The following is a 16754-nucleotide window of genomic DNA, read 5'->3' as shown; positions in this document are numbered from 1 at the left end:
GCGCAGCGCAGACACACGGAAGTGCTCAAGTCGACGCCCCGCTAGACACTCAGATAGGAACGGTCCACTGTTGGTCGGTCTATGGATTTCACGCAGCGGTGGTGGTGGCGGTGGTGGTTTCACCTAGAAATTTATACGAACGTTGCTCGGAGCAGAAACACAGCTCTGTGCGGTGTCAAAGCCGCTCACCAGCCGAGAATGCGACAGCCCCCACGTGAGCGACAGTCCATGAACAAAGCATTTGAAAAAGCCCAGGAACTTGACGCAAGTTGCACGGGCTGTCGCTTCAGACGCGTGCAGCTCTCTCTGAGGAGGCCTCTACGTACGTCAGCGGCACATCTGGCTTGGCCGAAGTGCATGTGAAGCGAAGGTGAAAACGTTTGCATGTAAGGCAAGCCCCCGCCTGCAATGCCTCTTGCCAAAGATCTCGCTATCCGTCGTCAGCGCCCCCAAACTTTGTCCGCCCTCAGGCCCTGGGTGCGAGACCCCCGAGCTTCGCACGGGATTGGTTTGCGCGGGTCACCTGAGTTGTATGACTGGAAGTTGTCTCTTCAGACTGGGAGGAGTTCGTCGTCTAGTGAAGGCCGTGCGCGTCGGGCGCGGGAGTTGAGAGGTTTTTCGGGAAGCTCTCTCACGTTCCCAGTGAGCGTTTCTTCCCCTGAGAAATGCGAGCTCCGTCTGACCCGCTCTCGTGCGACGCATGTGTGTGCCTCAGTGTCGTGTGGCCAGTTTTTTAAGGCTTTTAGTGCAGACTTTTCTAAAGACTCTCCGGCTGCGCCCGCATCTTCAGGTGCTTCGCTACTGTGCCGTCCCTCTGTGAGCGCTAGGGTCTGCGGATTCGCCGCGAGAGCGCGTGAGGCGCGCACCTCGCTCCAGGATGCCGTCGGAAGCAGGTTGTCCGCATAGGCAATGGACACCGAGTTTTCTTGGAACGAAGCGCCCTCCTGAGACGCCTTTTCGACTTCTCGCAGAAGCGCCGCGTAGCCGTCAGCGGGGAGACGCATCTCCCTGCAGACTGTGATGAGGCATCTGAGGCATTCAGGGTCCTCGGGGAACGCTACGTGGACTCGCTCGTAGAGAGAGAGCGCTTTCTCGAGCTTCGCACTTCGGCGGTAGCAAGAAGCGATCATCAGGAGCCACTTCGGCTCGGCGGGCTGCAGAGCTGCTGCATGGCGGAAAAACTCCGCGGCCCTGTCGAACAGGCGCTGCTTCACGTGGTACACCCCGAGCCACGTGATCACTTCCATCGAGCCGTGGTAATATCTGAGCAGAGCGCGCACGAAGCCACAAAGAAACCCCGCTGCCTGGGCTTTTCGCGGAATCCGAGGACCCCCGCCCGCGTGAGCCATTTGCAAATCACAGCGTGCGAGAGTAAGACACAGTAGCCGTTTAGGTTAGGGTCGTCTTCCAGTCTTACCGGTATGAGCTAAGGAAGTGGTGCAGCGCACTCTCATCGTCGTCCTCTTGCGCGGCAGCTGCCGCTCCCATGCGCGCGAAGACCGCCGCGTCAGTCGGCCGAATTGCCGGAGAGGTGAGCAGAGAAAACCATTCCATCGCTTTTCTGCGCCGACCTAGCTGCGACCCAACAACACGAGCCGCAGCGCGACATTCACCACATGCGGCGGTGCGTGGCTTCCTGGAGAAGTCAGCACCCAGCTGCTAACTCGTACGGAGGACAGACACTGCACGCTTGTGTGTGGTAGTCACACCAGCCCCTAGCTGTGGCCTTAGCGCCTTTTTTGTGAAGATACACCCTCCCTGGAGCAAGCACTGCCCCGAGCCGGCGCCTGTCAAGGGGAAATATATATATAAACGTCTGTGTATACAGATATATGTATCCGTCCACACGAGCGGCTGCGTATCCTATCTGAAAATCCACCCGTTAGTGCTGCAGAGACAGGCCGCGCGGCGGCGCGGCAGATTCTTTTTCCAACGGAGTCTCACCCCGCCTCCTCGACGTCGCCACTTACAGCTTCACTGATATCTCCCAGGTGGTATATCGCCTCTGGCTGTCGCGGAAGAATCTGATTGAAGCGTGAAAACGCGTCGAGGGCCTCCTCAAACCTGCCAGCAGCCACCAGGCCGTTGCCGCACACGCACGCGGAGCGGCAGAGGAACTGTCGAGAAGCTAGCAGGCAGCCACGGAAGATGAGCATGTGCCCCCGAAAGGATACAGCGGTGCGTACTAGAGCTGGCCTCTTGCTCAAACCGGTTTTCTGTCCCCTTTCAGCTCAAGACTGAAGCTGCTTGCCACCTTTTCCGACATGCTGTGTGTAACAGGGGCGTAAATTAGTATCCTCGTGACGCCCGCTCGGGGATGAGCTGCAACGCAAGCACCGCGAAGTGAGCGGAAGGGCTGCTGCACGCGCAGCGGAAACTCATGCAGGCCTCTGCTTTCTCTAGCATTCCGACAGCGAGCATGCGAACACACATTCGCGTGTGTACACGCACGTACATATGTATATATAACTACGGATGTCGGTGCATATGGGTCTCAGGAGAAGCAAGTCGTCTGCGGAATCACAAGAATCTGCTTCCAACTCGACGACATGTGCGTGGGGCGTACCGCTCCTCTGCTTTGAAGACGAGGCCAAAGTTGTAGAGAGCCTCGACGCATTGAGAATCAAGGCCGAGGGCCTCTAGAAAAAAACTCTTGGCTTCTTCCCCCCTGTTTTCCAAAAAGGAGCAGCAGCCTTTGTTCACTAGGGCCTGTGCGCTGTACCTGCCACGTGAGACGGACAAACGCATCGCGGAGACACTCCAGTCCGACGCACAAATAAATAGTGTTTCTCTCATACATGCGCGGGCAAACGCAAGGCAGGCGTCTGTAGCTGCGAGAACAAGAACCAGTGTCTAGGCAGTCTTCTGCGAACTCTGTGTTTACTGCACGTCGATGAGCCGACGTAAAGGCGTCTGGAAGAGCCGTTGTGCCATGAAAATGCCCTGAGGGCAGTTAGCTACCGTGAACACTTAAGGCAGGGAGCGAACCGGTCTCCAGCGAGAGCGATATCTGCGTATTTTGTTGCTTGCAGAAGATCGTTCTCGAGCAGGTAGATGAAGGAGAGGTTGGTTGCTGCTCTCGGCATCAGAACTGCATGCTGCAGCTCCAGGCGCTCGAAGCCTCTGTAGATTTTCATCACCTCGTCGACCTTGCAGTTGATTCTGAGAAGCGCCGCGGCCTTGTGCATCTCCATCTCGCATGCGAGATCCCGGTACCCTGTTTCGACAGACACAAGCGGCGCACGCGACCCCAGCCCGCAGATTCAGAACTCAGCAAAAGCTTAAGTGCAGTTGACGCCTCAGACCCGGCTGGCTGCGCATGTGTATCCGTGCGCAACACGTAATTCCACCTATGACACTTGGGCGTCGAGGAGGCCGTTCGTTCCATATCAGGCAGAACAAGCGCTGCGAGGCAGACACGAGGCGGTACCGTACCGTGGACCCGCAGCGCCTCGATGACCCAGTCGAATGCGTTTTGGAGAGTCTTCGCAGACGCCGCGGTCACCTTGCCGGTTAGCGCTTGCGCCACGAGAGCGCCAGCCAAGATGAGCCTCTGGCGGCTCCTCGTTTGCTGCTGACAAAGCAGCAAGTCAAGCTCGTCAGGCTCGACGAGCTCCTCAGACCCGCTCGCGTCGACTGCAGAGGCATCTGGGTTCGCAAACCAAGATCCCGTGTTTGCCGGAAGGCAAGCCGAGCCAACTTGCGAGGCGGCGTAGTCGCAGGCGGGGCTGTGGACTGACGCGCTGAACGGCGACATGCTTGCATGCGAAAGCGGGTCGTCGTAATCTTCATCCTCCGTGAGCGCCTCGCTGCACGACGCTTGGGGAAGCGAGGATGCACACTGCTGACAGGATGAGGAACGAAAATGCGAATGAGACAGGATTTTGGCTCGGAAAGCCTGGGGGGTGACACTGCAAGAGGAAGGAGTCCCGCGATCCAATGAAAGCACAGAGCCCTCAGCACGTCCTTTGAGGCAGCGCCCGTCAGAGCGGCTTCGGCGACCTCCCGAGCATTTAGTTGCATGAGGACAGAAAATTGGATACGGAGGGATACTTAATGGGGAAAGACCTAGCTGAGGATGAACACTCAATCGTTTACACGTGACTGACAGACGCGGGAGTCTCCTGGGGCGTCAGAGTCGAGGGCGCGTCTCGAAGGGCCTGAGGGCACCGCCGACGCTTCAGCGGGGTTGCGATCAGGTTACTTCCAACAAGAGACTGATCTGTCCGGTCACGAACTCTGTCTGGGTGTAGTGCGGCCGCTACTGGGTTAGAACGTTCGCTTGCGGAGTGCATCCAATACTCAGCGCAGACGGCAGCTGACTACTTTGCCTCTTAGGAATGCGATATCAAGCGCAGACGTCGACGTGAAGAGACGAGGCAGCTACATTGTAGTGGAGCATTATCCCCAGAAGCAACTGATGACTGATCTTGTCTAGGAAGTGATCGCTCCAAGGACGATGCTACTGATCAGACAAAACGTTTTGCTAGTTTGCCACGGCTGATCCCCCCCAGAGGGGCTTCGGGAGACGGGGCGTCGTGTGGTTACCTTCATCGTGCATGACCAGCATATGCAAGAAGTGCTGCTGAATTTTGGACTTGTTCCCGGCTGCGTAGTAGCACAGGAGCAGGTTCATGCTCTCTGCGTCGACGGAAACGCATCGACCCGCTCGCCCGCATCCGCGACTCAGAAACGATGATACGCTCCAGCCGAGCTGCGTTCGTTCCTGCCGAGAAGGCACAGAGCCTCAGCGACGAAGCTGCAATTGAAAGTCACATCTCCGAGTCGCTGACTCTGTCCACTGGGACAGCGATTTTCGTTGACGTATTTGCTCGCCGAGAGGGGAGCTTCGCGGGTTCGAATGGGACAGTCTGCATCTGCTCCGCTGTAGCGGCATATTGCTGCGCGTCAGCGAGCCGAACTGCCTCTAGGCTCGAAACTGGTGTCACTTAAGACCCACACGATCGATGGATGTCGACAGGCCAGTAGATTACCTTCAGAAGCTGCTCATATGTAGCTGTCGCATCCGCAAACTCGCCGGAGAGGAAGTACGCATCTCCGATGTTTTTGCGGATTTTGCAGCGGAGCAGTTTGCTGGTCGTCTACCACGGCATTGCACACACGCATCCTGCCAACCGCATGTGCTGCTTTCGTGCTGCGGAAGGCAGTCCATTCAGCACAGTAGCGGTCCAGCTCGAGATCTGCAGCGACTGAAGCAGCTCGTTCGCTATGCAGTGTCTTTGATTTGATTTGCATTCACGCCAGCTACGGTGGCAGCACACCGCCATCGCGCTCGGCTGCTTGAGACCAACGTGGAGGCCCGATACCATTGAGGATCGCGCATTGCATTTGACGGGAAACTCGAATGCCCAACTGTACGTTGAGTACAACAAACTACCATGGCGTTTTTAGTCGATACGACGACGCCACAATCCAACAGTAGCCCGTATGCCGTGCTCTGACGCGCACCACGAGGCGAGCGAGGCTGTGCGTGAAAAATGTGGGATCTCGAGAGGCGGTGGCCCCGCGTTGCGGTGCGGATAATGGCTGCAATTCTAGTCGTAGACTCGCCAGTCCCGCGTCCTACCGGCACGGAATCCAAAGCTATATTGTACATTTTCAGAGCCGAACTACGCTTGCCCTGGGCAAGGTACAGGTTGCCGATGTTGACACGAACACTGCAGAAGACAAGACACACGCGTGCCGCGCTCAAGGTAAACTCTGCGCCACCCAGCTTCTTCTCGCGTCTCTGAGTACGCGTCACTTTCACTATTGGAGTTGGGCAGCGTGGCTGCTGCCATGTCTGCTGTCGAACCTAGGCGCTGCCAGAGGACGGCGCCGCTGTCCAGCGGGAGTCCGCAAATACCCGGGGCACTCACAACGGGCTTGTCTCGGCCATGCTTTTGTGCGGACGAATCAAAGAACTGTAGACTGCCAGAGCTTGATCGAAATTCTCACAAGCCTACAAGGCGCAACGTGAAGGGGCAAAAGGCATACACGAAACGCAGTCCATGCCGATAGAGAGGCCCTCACAGTATCTGCCTTCGGTGATGGAGAACACGGGAAAATTGGATGAGCAACTAAATGTGTCTCACTTCAGCCGGTCCAGCCAAACGAAGGATCTCCCATAAACATAGTATCAGAAATCCAGGCAAAAAAGCTCTTCCTGCTGCCACAAGCTACACGCTGAGATCGGTAAGAAGCGGGGCTCGGATCTACGGGGTGATAGCGAGCGGGCCTTTGTACTCGTTGTCAGTGCGCTGCGGACTGCCGCTGGCTCCCGCCATAGTTTGATTACTCGACAATCGCACTTGATGCCGGTTTGCGAGGTTAAGATTGACCGCAAACTTGAGCTCGGGATCGCAGCGGTGAGCCGGGACCGGTTCAGGAAGGCACGAGTCGCAGTGCGTCTCTTGCATCTGGCGTTGTATCCGTCGGAGATGTCGCTCGAAGTTGACAGCCCGCATCCCGGCTTGAAGGGCTTCGTGAAATTTGTGCGCACTCGCCGCCGACACGCTAGCATCGAGAGAAGAGTACAGGTCTTCTTCTGCTCGACTGATAGCGTCGAAGGCTGTATACAGGCAAGCGTCGCGTGTCTCTGTTTCACGTCGCGGAAGCAAAGGAAGCCGCCTTGATTAGTTGCTGATCAAGAGCGTGTGGAACCGACACGTACACTGCATCAAAGCATGAATGCCTACCAGCGTCGGTGTCAGCGCTCCTGGATATCGAATTCGCCTACAAGCGGCTGCAGAAGACTACATACATTTCCTTGGCCTCGCATTGGCAGCCTCGCACGAATCCGAGCGACCGAGCGCAAGCAAGACGCCGCGAAACAGTCATGCGGCTTGGTACCTGTTGTATCGTCCAGGGTTTCTCTTCCAGTTCGTAAACCGGAGTTGATTGAGCATGTGGAGGGATCCCTGGAGGTATGCTTCCCTAGCACGGATCCTGCTGCTTCAATCCCAGACAAAGGGGCCGTCTTCCGCGTGCTTCCGGTATCTTCACAGCCGGCCGGCGCCCGGGTCCGTCCGCCATCTCGTCCATCTGACACCATTTGCGCGCGGTAGCCGCTGTCCATTCCTGCAGCTCTCCTCGAGCCTGCAGAGTCCGTGTGCAGTTCCACAGATTAGGTCGCTCAACATGCTTTGACACGCCAACGCGTTCCGGCAACGGACAGATGAAAATCCACGCATCTCGCGGAATAACGGTTAAGGGGTTCGCAGCCGCCGCACGGGAACCGACTCCGGCTACGTGCGTAGCAGATCACAGCTAGACAGAAGGGAATCAACAAAGCTTCGCCCTGGCGTTCCTATTGGGAGCCGCTGATGTACCCTTCTTCCCTCTGTCGCCCCTGAAGCAAATTGACTGGGCAGTAGGAACGTTCGAGTGTGCAAGTTGTCGAAACAACGCCACCTTTTGATGTGCTTGAGAGTGCATGTGAAGCTAAGGACAGGCCCCGCTGTTGTTGCCGCAAGCTCACTCCCATTGCATGAATAGAGCGACACCGTGGATGTCGCCTGTGGGACGGCCTCTATCGACAGGTTTGAATCTAAGTGACCAAAGCCATATTGATCAACCGCCGGTCCAGGTAGCAGCCGTGGTCGTGAAGCCCGCAGACACTCGCTCCTCTGTAACTTGTCATTGTTTTTCGAACGCCGACACACGCTAGGCAATGCTGTCTTCATCGTTGCAAGCCTTGGGTGCAAGAACAAGCTGCTGACAGCCCGCCTCTATTGACGGACATGTACTCAGCATCGCCGAAACAGCAATATCGGAGATTTGACTGCGTAAGCAACAGGTACTTAGCACAGTCGGTCACTGCGTTAGCCGCCTGTGCACGGAATGCACACCTCGCGTCCTACCCCGTAACAGCGACACATAGAAGAGCCTTGCAATGACATAGCAATAGCCCACAAATTATGTCGAGGCACGAATGACTGCTAGTTCTCTTTAGCAGGTCGGCACGCTTTCCAAGTACGGCAATTGACAGGTGTAGACGGCGGTGGACTACAGAGCGGTCTGACAGAAACTGTCCTGCATAGCACGCCTGCATCTCCTGTCTCTATTATTGATGCCTATAGTGATCCGTACTGAGAAACTACGGCGATATCGTGCCACACGCCTCGTCACCGCCGATTCGGGGCTATGTGCTCTTTCTGGGGGAATAACGGCCAGGCACGTGATAAAACAGGTTACGTTAATCGGTCACATATGTTAACTAGCTGTGCTCTGCAGAGGAGGCGACACAGTTGTTTGAAACACCGCCTACTGCGGCCTCTACGTTGGGGAAACTGACGCATTTGCGGCTTGACTCCGGCGCATGCGTGCAACAGCGACTAGGGCTTGAGAACAGGACTCAACGTGGGGTCCCCCGTTGCTCAGAAAACGCAGCATTTTGTCCTGACTGATCCTTTCAGAGTGTGGAACTTTTTGGTCAGTTTCTCCTGCCCCCGAGGCAATTCTGCATGCAATCAGATAATCTGTTGTCTTGTCAGCGGGAGCGGGCCTGTTCTACAGAAGATTTCGGTTAGAAAAAACATTACACTGTAGCACAGGCTGTCTTTTCCGGTGACCCTCGCCTCGAGCGCACATTCCACATTGTATGGTGTCCACTTCTTGGAATCTGATCTCGGGCATGATGTGCAAGCGACGCCACTAACCGCGTTTGCCAATTAGTACTAAACAGACAGCTCAGTAAATAGAAACTTTCCAATCAAATGGCGCATGGTGTGAGCGGCGCAGGCAAAAAAAAAAACTTTCCACCGCACGTGATGAATACGCCCTACAAACGCCAGCGGCCGAGGACGGCGGAGCCGTACACAGGGACGGCTGTCAGGTAGACGAAGATGGAATAGCGTGCGCCGGTTGTCTTTCGGAGATATCTCCGCTGGCCCCGTATCCTCGTAGGCAATGCACAGAAAGCGAACAGCGACGGCTCCCGCTGTTAACTGAACCATTATATCGATGCCAAGAAGGCCGCTTTCGTCCAGTGGACACGTACTCGAATTGCGTTGCCACAACGACAGCCACCTCGGAAAGATGTAACTTCCAGCGACGGTACTCCTTTCTTGTCAAAGAAGCGTAAAATTGCGTTCCATTTCTTTCCAAATAGACAACGGCTATGGCAGCTAGTCATGGGGTACGCTACAAATCACTACTGATGTGAAGATTGAAAACCGCATTACCATTACATCCGGCCTGCGGTACCCCGTAGCACAGTCAACCCCCCTCGAGAAGTGGCGCTTACACGGCGGCGGCTAGCAAGACGTTTCTGGACCCCCACTTTGCCTCTCCGGTGGAAGGTATCGTTATTGCTTCCACGCGGAAAGGGCATGTGCGAGGCCGCTCCTGGGTGCAAATGACTCACTAGTGGCATTGTCTGTCGAGCGCAGACGCCCGTCTCCCACCGTAGGCTTGAGAAACGAGTGCGCATCGGACGTCTTTTGTTTTGAGGCCTGTGTCTAACCTGGATCGCTGAAACGCGGGCGCGAATTGTGGGTTGAACGCAAAAGCGTATCGCATACTCATGCAGATCCATGTGTGAGCGACTATCCATCCCCTGCTTTGTCTTCCTATGTTCTTTTACGTAGCGACGAACAGGGGCCGGTATATTTCGCGGTGGCTGTGTCCCGTTGAAGGAACTGTCGTCCCACAGAGGTTCTACTGGAGCTTTGGGTTTGCTTTGCTAGCTGGCAGACTGCGCGTATCTCTGTGTTGCAAACAAGGTCTTGTAGACACGACGAACAACCCTGTTTGCTGGGACGATTCTCGCGTACGAGACGCATGATTGTGGTCAAGAGCTCCGCTAGGCAGCGGGGCCCTGTCACTTGTTGAAACGACTGCTGCACTGCTGCGCTGCCCGTTGTTCCAAGGATACCGGGTGTGTGGAATATTGTAAGACCTTGCGCCTCCGTTCGTTTCCACCTGTCGACAGCGTGGAAGAGTTTGTGCGCCTCTACTGTTGATCAACTGTTTGACTCCCCCACGGAGTTTGTCGCTTAGCACTTTGTGGCTTACGCTCATTCTACGACGCGTAGATGGTTCACGTGCGATCCGGGCCGAGTCTGAGCGTGCGTATACGGTATATACCGCGTGTAGGCTCCCGTGTGCGGGCAGAGGAGAGATGATGGTTTTCGGTTCCCTGTCAGTGAGGTACTTCGCTGTCGGAGCTGCGTTGTTTTGCACGCTGTTCCCGCTTGATGTACGGGCTAGCGAAGTTGCTCTTTTGCGTGCACAGGTGAAGACGATGAAGGCCAGACATGAGTCACTTGTCGTGTTTTTTTATGTATTAGAACACGCTGCGAAGAAAGCACAACCCGTCGTAGACCGTTACCGGCAACTGATAGAGCGGGAGAGGGCGGGTCAGGAGATCCCACTGCGAGACATGATGGATGCAGCACTTGCGGCCTCCAAGGCAGAGAGATCTGTCAGACGCGAACGTCGCGAGGTTCGAAAAGAGCTAGGCGAATATATCAAACTGACTCGCATCGTGAGAGGAGAACTAGAACGGCAGCGCGCCAACCTCACTGAGAGTCTGCAGGACGAGTTTCAGGCGGAGGTGGATGGAGCGACCAAGCGTCAAGCGCAATTCATGAAAGCCCTTGATCGGATACCCGGCAAAATACAGCTGGGCTGACGACAAAGGGTCGTGTTCCTCCACGGGGTGGAGGGGAACGGAACAATTTGCACTACCCTCTGTCCACAGCATCGTGGAACCGGCTCGCTACTGAACATGTCGTGCTGGAAGAACGGGCCTTTTGGAAGTCTCTCGCGCATTTGTTCCGAGCAAACACATGGCATTATTAGTGCTGTGAATCATCGAATCTCCATTACTGCTGTGGATGCGCCTCGTCTCTCAACTGCGTCATATGCATACACTGCTACGCTGTCAGCGTTCACGCGTTGTTTGTAGAGGCTTCTGCCACTTCTACCGAGCATCGTGAACCGTGTAGTGGTTCTGCCGGCTCAGTTCACCAGGAAAAAAACTGTGGAACATAAGTTCGTGCGCACCCTCCCCAAAGCACGTCCTGTTGTTGATCGGTGTTGGTCTTATCGCTCACCTGGGCCATTGTGGAGCGCGAAAAATGGAGCTCCTGCATTTCTTACTGTGTCGTTGTTTGGCCGGGTCGTACTCAGGTTCAGCTGTTCCAGAGTCGATTTGCCGTGTTCATTTTCTGGAGTTGAATTTTGAGAGTGCCCCGTGCCTGTCAGTAGGGATCGCCCCGCTATTTGCCGTTGCCCCCTGCAGATCCATCTTTTAGGTGTTTTCAAATGGGAGGCACGCGCCAGCGAACGAATCAAAAACTTTTCCTACTGAAACGCCCACTCAAGCCTTGCAGATTATCACTGCCAAGGTGTTGAGAGATGAATCTACCAAGTGCGGTTTCCTCAGTGATCGTGGCAACAGAGTAGTTACCCGTATGATGACGCGTGTATCCCTTCAGTGTGGAACAATAGATTCTGGCCACTATGCCAAGAAATCGTTAGAAAACGTAGCATCTCGCCTCCCGGGGGCGTGGCCTAGGGTCTGCATTAGGCAGACTTGCTTAGGCCTTTCCCTCTTGTCGCCTCAAGATGCACGCCGCGGGAAAGCATAGTCGCGGCTCAGTCTGCATCAGTTTGGTTTCGCCATCGAGACCTGCGCTTGCGAGACGAGGACTAGCAAGCGACTGTCGTTCACCCACGCGGGATCGCGGCACACATTTGTGAGCGTGCGGAATCTCGTGAAGACGACTGGCGCCCTTCAGCGGCTTTTTGATGGGACACGTGATCAGCAGTCCACAGTGGGCTGCTGCACATACAGCTACCGGAATGAGTCCAATGCGCGCGCCCTCTCCGTTGTGAAGGCATGCAGTGAAAGCGACATATTCTGCTCGCCCCCCCCCCCCCCCCCCCCCCACCCCCCGCGCAGCCTTTGTTTTGACTTCAGATGCAGCGGACACCGCCGCGCATAATCTGAAAACGAAAGCGAGGAGGTGGTTGCTCTCTAGAGCCCGGAGACCCGCCTGAACTCCTCGACGCGCAGCCTGTGGATCACTTTCGAGTTGAGACGTTCAAAAAATCGAGTGCGTAGGCGCTCACAAAGCTGAAGCACGGCCCACGGTACTCCAGTTCTGCCCGACAACGCCCGCGCCGCCCCCTTCGAGATTTCCACTGCTTCTCTGCGCTGGCGTTTCAGTCGAATCTAAGGATAGTCGCAAACTGAACCCCGCGGGCGCTCCCTTGCCTACAACTAGTCGTAGGCCCCTGCCGCTCCTTGTTTCTCTCCTGTCGCCTGCTTTCTGCGCGGATCCCTGCTTCTACTCGCTTCCTCGAGGTTCGCAGTCTGGGCTCGTTTTCGCTTCATCGGCGCCACTGCCCCCATCGGGCGAGGCCTCTTTGTCTGCCTGCTTCTCTTCGTCGCTGGACGAGGAAGCGTAGGACCCGAGGAGGTCGGCGAAGCTGTCGCCCTCCTCTTTTTTCTTCTTCACTAGCAGGCGCGGACTCTTGTCGCTGACTGCGGTGAGCATGAACATCGAGCGCGGGGCTGCGGAGCTACCGGGGGCCTTGGCTGCGGCGCGGTCTTTTCTCGAGGCGCCCGCATGGCTCTCGAGGGAGGGGGAGGCGCTTCGCCCGGTCTCCACTGCACAGCCGCGAGCGCTCTCAGCTGAGTCTCCTCTTCGCTCGGCGCTGCCGGCTGACCGCGCCGAACTCGCGGCTTCAGAACGCGCGGGTGACGACGCTTGCGAAGAAAAAGAAGACGCAGAAAAAGACGCATAGGAGGACGCCGATGGCCGAGTCCGCGACGGGCAACTCGTGCGCGTCGCCTCATCCGCCTGGACAGAAGACGTCCACGACCGCCGCGGCGGTTTCGCGCTATCTGTCTCTGCAGACACCGAGAGAAATCGAAGGACAGATGAAAAACACACACTAAGCGTAGAGGCCCCCCCCCCCCCCCCCACGGGACCTGCCACGCCCCCCTTCCCCCTCCGCAATCCCCCAGGGCACACCCCACAGCTAGAATAGCTACATGACTACAGACAGACATGATCAGATCGTCACTGGAAGAATCACAGCGGGACGCGCGGCGGTGCCTCCTCACCGATTGAAACACGCGTGTCTCTCGAGACAAAAGGCACACTGCTACCAGCATTTCAAGAAAGCAGAGGGCTCTGAGTGCCTCTAACCCCCCCCCCCCCCCCCCCCCCCCCCCACGTCTTCATCACTCTTCTTAAGGCTTCTTTCGCCTCGCAGGTTTCTCTTGGCGGTTCACCAAGGCGAGCGCCAACCGAGGCTCTCTGACGCGCGGCGAAGCTTTACTCACCTTCGTCGTCGTCCTCGTTGGAGTCTTCTTCCTGCTCGCGCAGCTCGCGCTGCGTTTGCATGAATTTCATCAACTCGGTGCGCTCTTGGTCGTCCCACTCGTCGGCTTCTTCGTGAGGAACTTCGTTCTGCCGGAGGAACTGCAGCGCCTGCTCGGTGGCCGCCTCGCGGTCCACTAGCCGGCGGTTCATCTTACGCAGCTCCTCGAGCTGCTCCATCGCCGCCAACTCGCTCTGCACGTTGTACGTCTTGGCCTCCACCTGCTTCATCCTGTCCCCCTCCAACTCTTGCTCCTGAGGAGCAAAAAAAAGAGCCGCGCTGAGGCGCCGCCGGATCCAACGGCCTGCACGGCGGAGAAAGGCGGAAGGCGCCGAGGCGCCCGACCAACGGCCCAGCCAAAGAAACATCGCGAAAAGAGGCACCCGCGCGGCGCCGTTGTCTCTGTCTGCTACCGCGTCCTGTACGTGCAATTGCCCTTTCTGACTTGCTTTCCTCAAGCCCAGCTGGAAGCGACAGTCCTGCAGCAGCCTTCCCCGCTTACTCGCTCTTTCCGCACGCGCTCCTCCGCCAGCTGCTGATCGCGCATCGGGTCGTAGGTTCGAGTCCCGCCCCACTCGAGGACGTAGTCGCCGTTCTTCGGGTCTGCAGAGGAGACAACCGCCGCGGATACGCACACAAGAGACAACTGCGCGCGATATCTGAAGAAAACGAAACTCCAGACCCCCTCTGCAAATCTTTGGGCGGCTGCAGAGACACAAACATGCCAGATCGCGTCTCAGTTAAAAGTTCTGCGCCAGCCAAGTCGCTTCGGCAACGCGCGAGACTACGAGGTGAATAAATATACACCACACATATATATCTATATACAAATGTAAACATGCAGCGGACACTTGTTTTTGCTGAAGCCATCTGTGCGAAAAGACTCTCCTCCAGCCGGTGCCGTTTTTCCTTTCTCCAGAGAGAACCGGTGACACGCAAGACCCTGAACCCTCGACGCACCTGTTTTGAAGCAAATCTCTCCGCGGCAATTGGGGCAGCGGCCGTAGAAGCGCCATTTGACGATGCCGAGGTAGTCTTCTCCCTGAACGAAAACGGGCAGCGTTCGGCGAGCTGACTCCAGGGGTGCATGAATCCCAGTCACTCTCAACTACTTGCACGCAGACAAACATATCCTCTCCCTGAACATAAAGGCATAGATACATAATAGATATATGTGCACGTTTGAAGGTTTTAGAGAGTCCAGGCGAGGAGAAAAAGCGAAGCTTATGGCCTAGACCGTGTAAAGCTCGACGGGTATAAGCGAAAGTTGACATAAAGAGAAGACGCAGACGGCAAGCGACCGCGCGGCTTCACGCAACCCTAAACCCCGGAGAAGTCGAGCCAGCGTGCAGGACGCAGACGTTTGCAGACTTCTAAAAGAGAAGACCCGCAGAGCGGGATGGGGGTGGGGGGAGGGGGGGGCGGGGGGGGGGGGGGGGTAAGGGAGCCGCTGCCGCTCCACTACGAGGCACAGGCTACGTAGACGAGCGCACCTGGACGCGTTCGACGCGCGAGTTGAATTTGGTGCCGACGTAGACGAATTCTCTGCAGGAGGCACACTGGAGCGTGAAGGGGAACATCATGCGGACGTTCATAATTTTGCTCATGCCCGACTGGCGCGGCTTCTTGCCGTGTTGCAGCTCTTTCGCCTTGTAGAGGACGCGCTTCTTCTGCCGGAGGACGTCAAAGTCAAAGTCCGGCGGATAGTACTTGACGAGAACTTTGCGGTCCGCCATGGTGCACAGGAAACGAAAACGGCGGGAGACCGCGAGACGAAGCGAGACGAGAAAAACAAATACGCAGAGGCGTGCGCAGAGCGCGTCTCGCCGAAGAAGAGGCCCGCGCAGCGACGGCGGCGAGGCAAGTCAGACGCAGCTCAGGTGCAGAGTACCGATGCGTGGACGCATGGGCATGGACAGACGCGCATCGACAGGGGCGAGAGCCAGAGAGAGAGAGAGACGATGCGTTGTAGCCATCGCTGAGCCGCGGCCGCGTAGGCCCAGACACCACTGCGCCGCAGTGCGAGGGACGCGCCGCCCAGGGAAGGCGTCAGGCACAGACTCGAACCTGACAACAACTGGAAGAAGCGAAGGAGAAGCAAGAATGGACTACGGGGGGCGTCAGTGGGTCGCCGTACTATTGAGTGGAACTCGATACGCTGCGCAGCTGCCAAGCATGTAGGAGCAGAGCCGCGAAAAACGACGAAAACGATGGCAGTCAGCGGAGCGCTCGGAAGGCTAAAATACCTCGCTACAGAGGGAGAAGCGGTGGAGGTTTCTGTGGCAAGGAATGTTTCGAGAGGCGGTCTCACTCGTGAGAAACCCACAACGGCACTCTCTCGCATGCGTCTCGGACCAGCTGATGGAGATGCAGTAGTACCAAGGCAAACTCGGCGAGTGTGCATGCTTCGTCCACAAGCGAAGGCTCATGCAATCAAGCGCCAGGGGCGACGGAATAATCCTTCAAAATGCTGCAGTAGGCGAAGATGTGAAAACGAACAGACTCGCCTCCAGTTTTCTCTCGTTTTTGCGCTTCAGAAGGCCGCCGACTTTTTGTGGAGCACTGGAGTGTCTAGCTGCGCGTACACTCGGAGGAGCAAGGCAGCAGGGGCTTCTGCCAATGCCGCCGTCATTCACGTTTTCTTGTCTTCTCTAGGGTTTTCGGCAGACGCTCTCGGCGGCACGATGCGCTAACTCCGGGAGTGTGCGTTCTCGGGCCCAACTTTTCTCGGTTTCAGTCACATCTTCGTCTTTCGTTTCCGCGGGGGGGTCGCTACGGAGGAGGTGTCTCGACGCCGAAACTTGTCTCACAGCGGGCGCGCTCTTAGTGCCTCAAAAGTCCAACAAACGATGAGAAACGGGGATTTCCCTCATATCAAAAGTCTTTTCATGTTAAATCCAACAACGAGCAGAGAAGGAGCTCGGGACCAACGAGGATCCGTGCCCGGGACTCGCCTTGTCTCTTGGCGGCTGCCTAATTTGCGCGGCTCTCACGAGAGCCTCGAGCGCTTCTCCATCTTATTCGTGAAATATCTAGCGCTCTTTTCTTGTCTTGAAGCTGCTACTCGTCGCTGTCGCGACGAGTACCCATTTTGCCCCATTCTGTCCTGATTCAGCGCCTCGTTTCCATCGTTAGTCTCAAACACGATTTCGTCCCATGTATGTGTAAACCGCCAGGAGTCTCGACGGTCTGCGTGACGGCGCCAGCACCCGAAATCGCAGGCACAGGGCGGTCGCCTTGATTTTGCCAAGCTTGAGAAGTAATCGTCAGCCACTTCTAAGGCACCTATTTCCTCTGGAAACCGCCGAAAGCGGTGGCCTAAGCAGCAGGGCGGCCCGCCAGCTCTTCTCCGCGCGAACGGCGCGCCTCTGCCTTCCGGCAACACTCTCCCTCGCGTTTTCCCCGTTCGCACT

At 56.7% G+C, this 16754-nt stretch overlaps 2 protein-coding genes across 2 annotated transcripts; both read right to left on the bottom strand.

The window, feature by feature from the left end:
- Nucleotides 1–551: 551 nt before the first annotated feature.
- Nucleotides 552–6467, bottom strand: BESB_022230 (tetratricopeptide repeat-containing protein; the record flags this gene model as incomplete). Its single annotated transcript, XM_029360925.1, has 11 exons — nt 552–1263; nt 1418–1575; nt 1971–2064; nt 2567–2722; nt 2989–3217; nt 3436–3819; nt 4549–4726; nt 4995–5102; nt 5588–5678; nt 5880–5962; nt 6312–6467. 11 exons carry the CDS (start codon nt 6465–6467, stop codon nt 552–554), a joined length of 2349 nt encoding a protein of 782 aa, XP_029215740.1.
- A 5832-nt stretch (nt 6468–12299) lies between these two features.
- BESB_022220 (uncharacterized protein) lies at nt 12300–15077 on the bottom strand (the record flags this gene model as incomplete). Its single annotated transcript, XM_029360924.1, has 5 exons — nt 12300–12859; nt 13304–13595; nt 13844–13944; nt 14302–14383; nt 14835–15077. The coding sequence occupies 5 exons, from the start codon at nt 15075–15077 to the stop codon at nt 12300–12302; spliced, it is 1278 nt and encodes a 425-aa protein (XP_029215739.1).
- Between the last annotated feature and the right edge of the window lie 1677 nt (nt 15078–16754).

Source organism: Besnoitia besnoiti, chromosome XII, assembly GCF_002563875.1.
Source record: "Besnoitia besnoiti strain Bb-Ger1 chromosome XII, whole genome shotgun sequence".
Taxonomy (NCBI): Eukaryota; Apicomplexa; class Conoidasida; order Eucoccidiorida; family Sarcocystidae; genus Besnoitia; species Besnoitia besnoiti.
The sequence above is the reverse complement of the archived record's forward strand: the minus strand, read 5'-3'. Positions and strand labels throughout refer to the sequence as shown.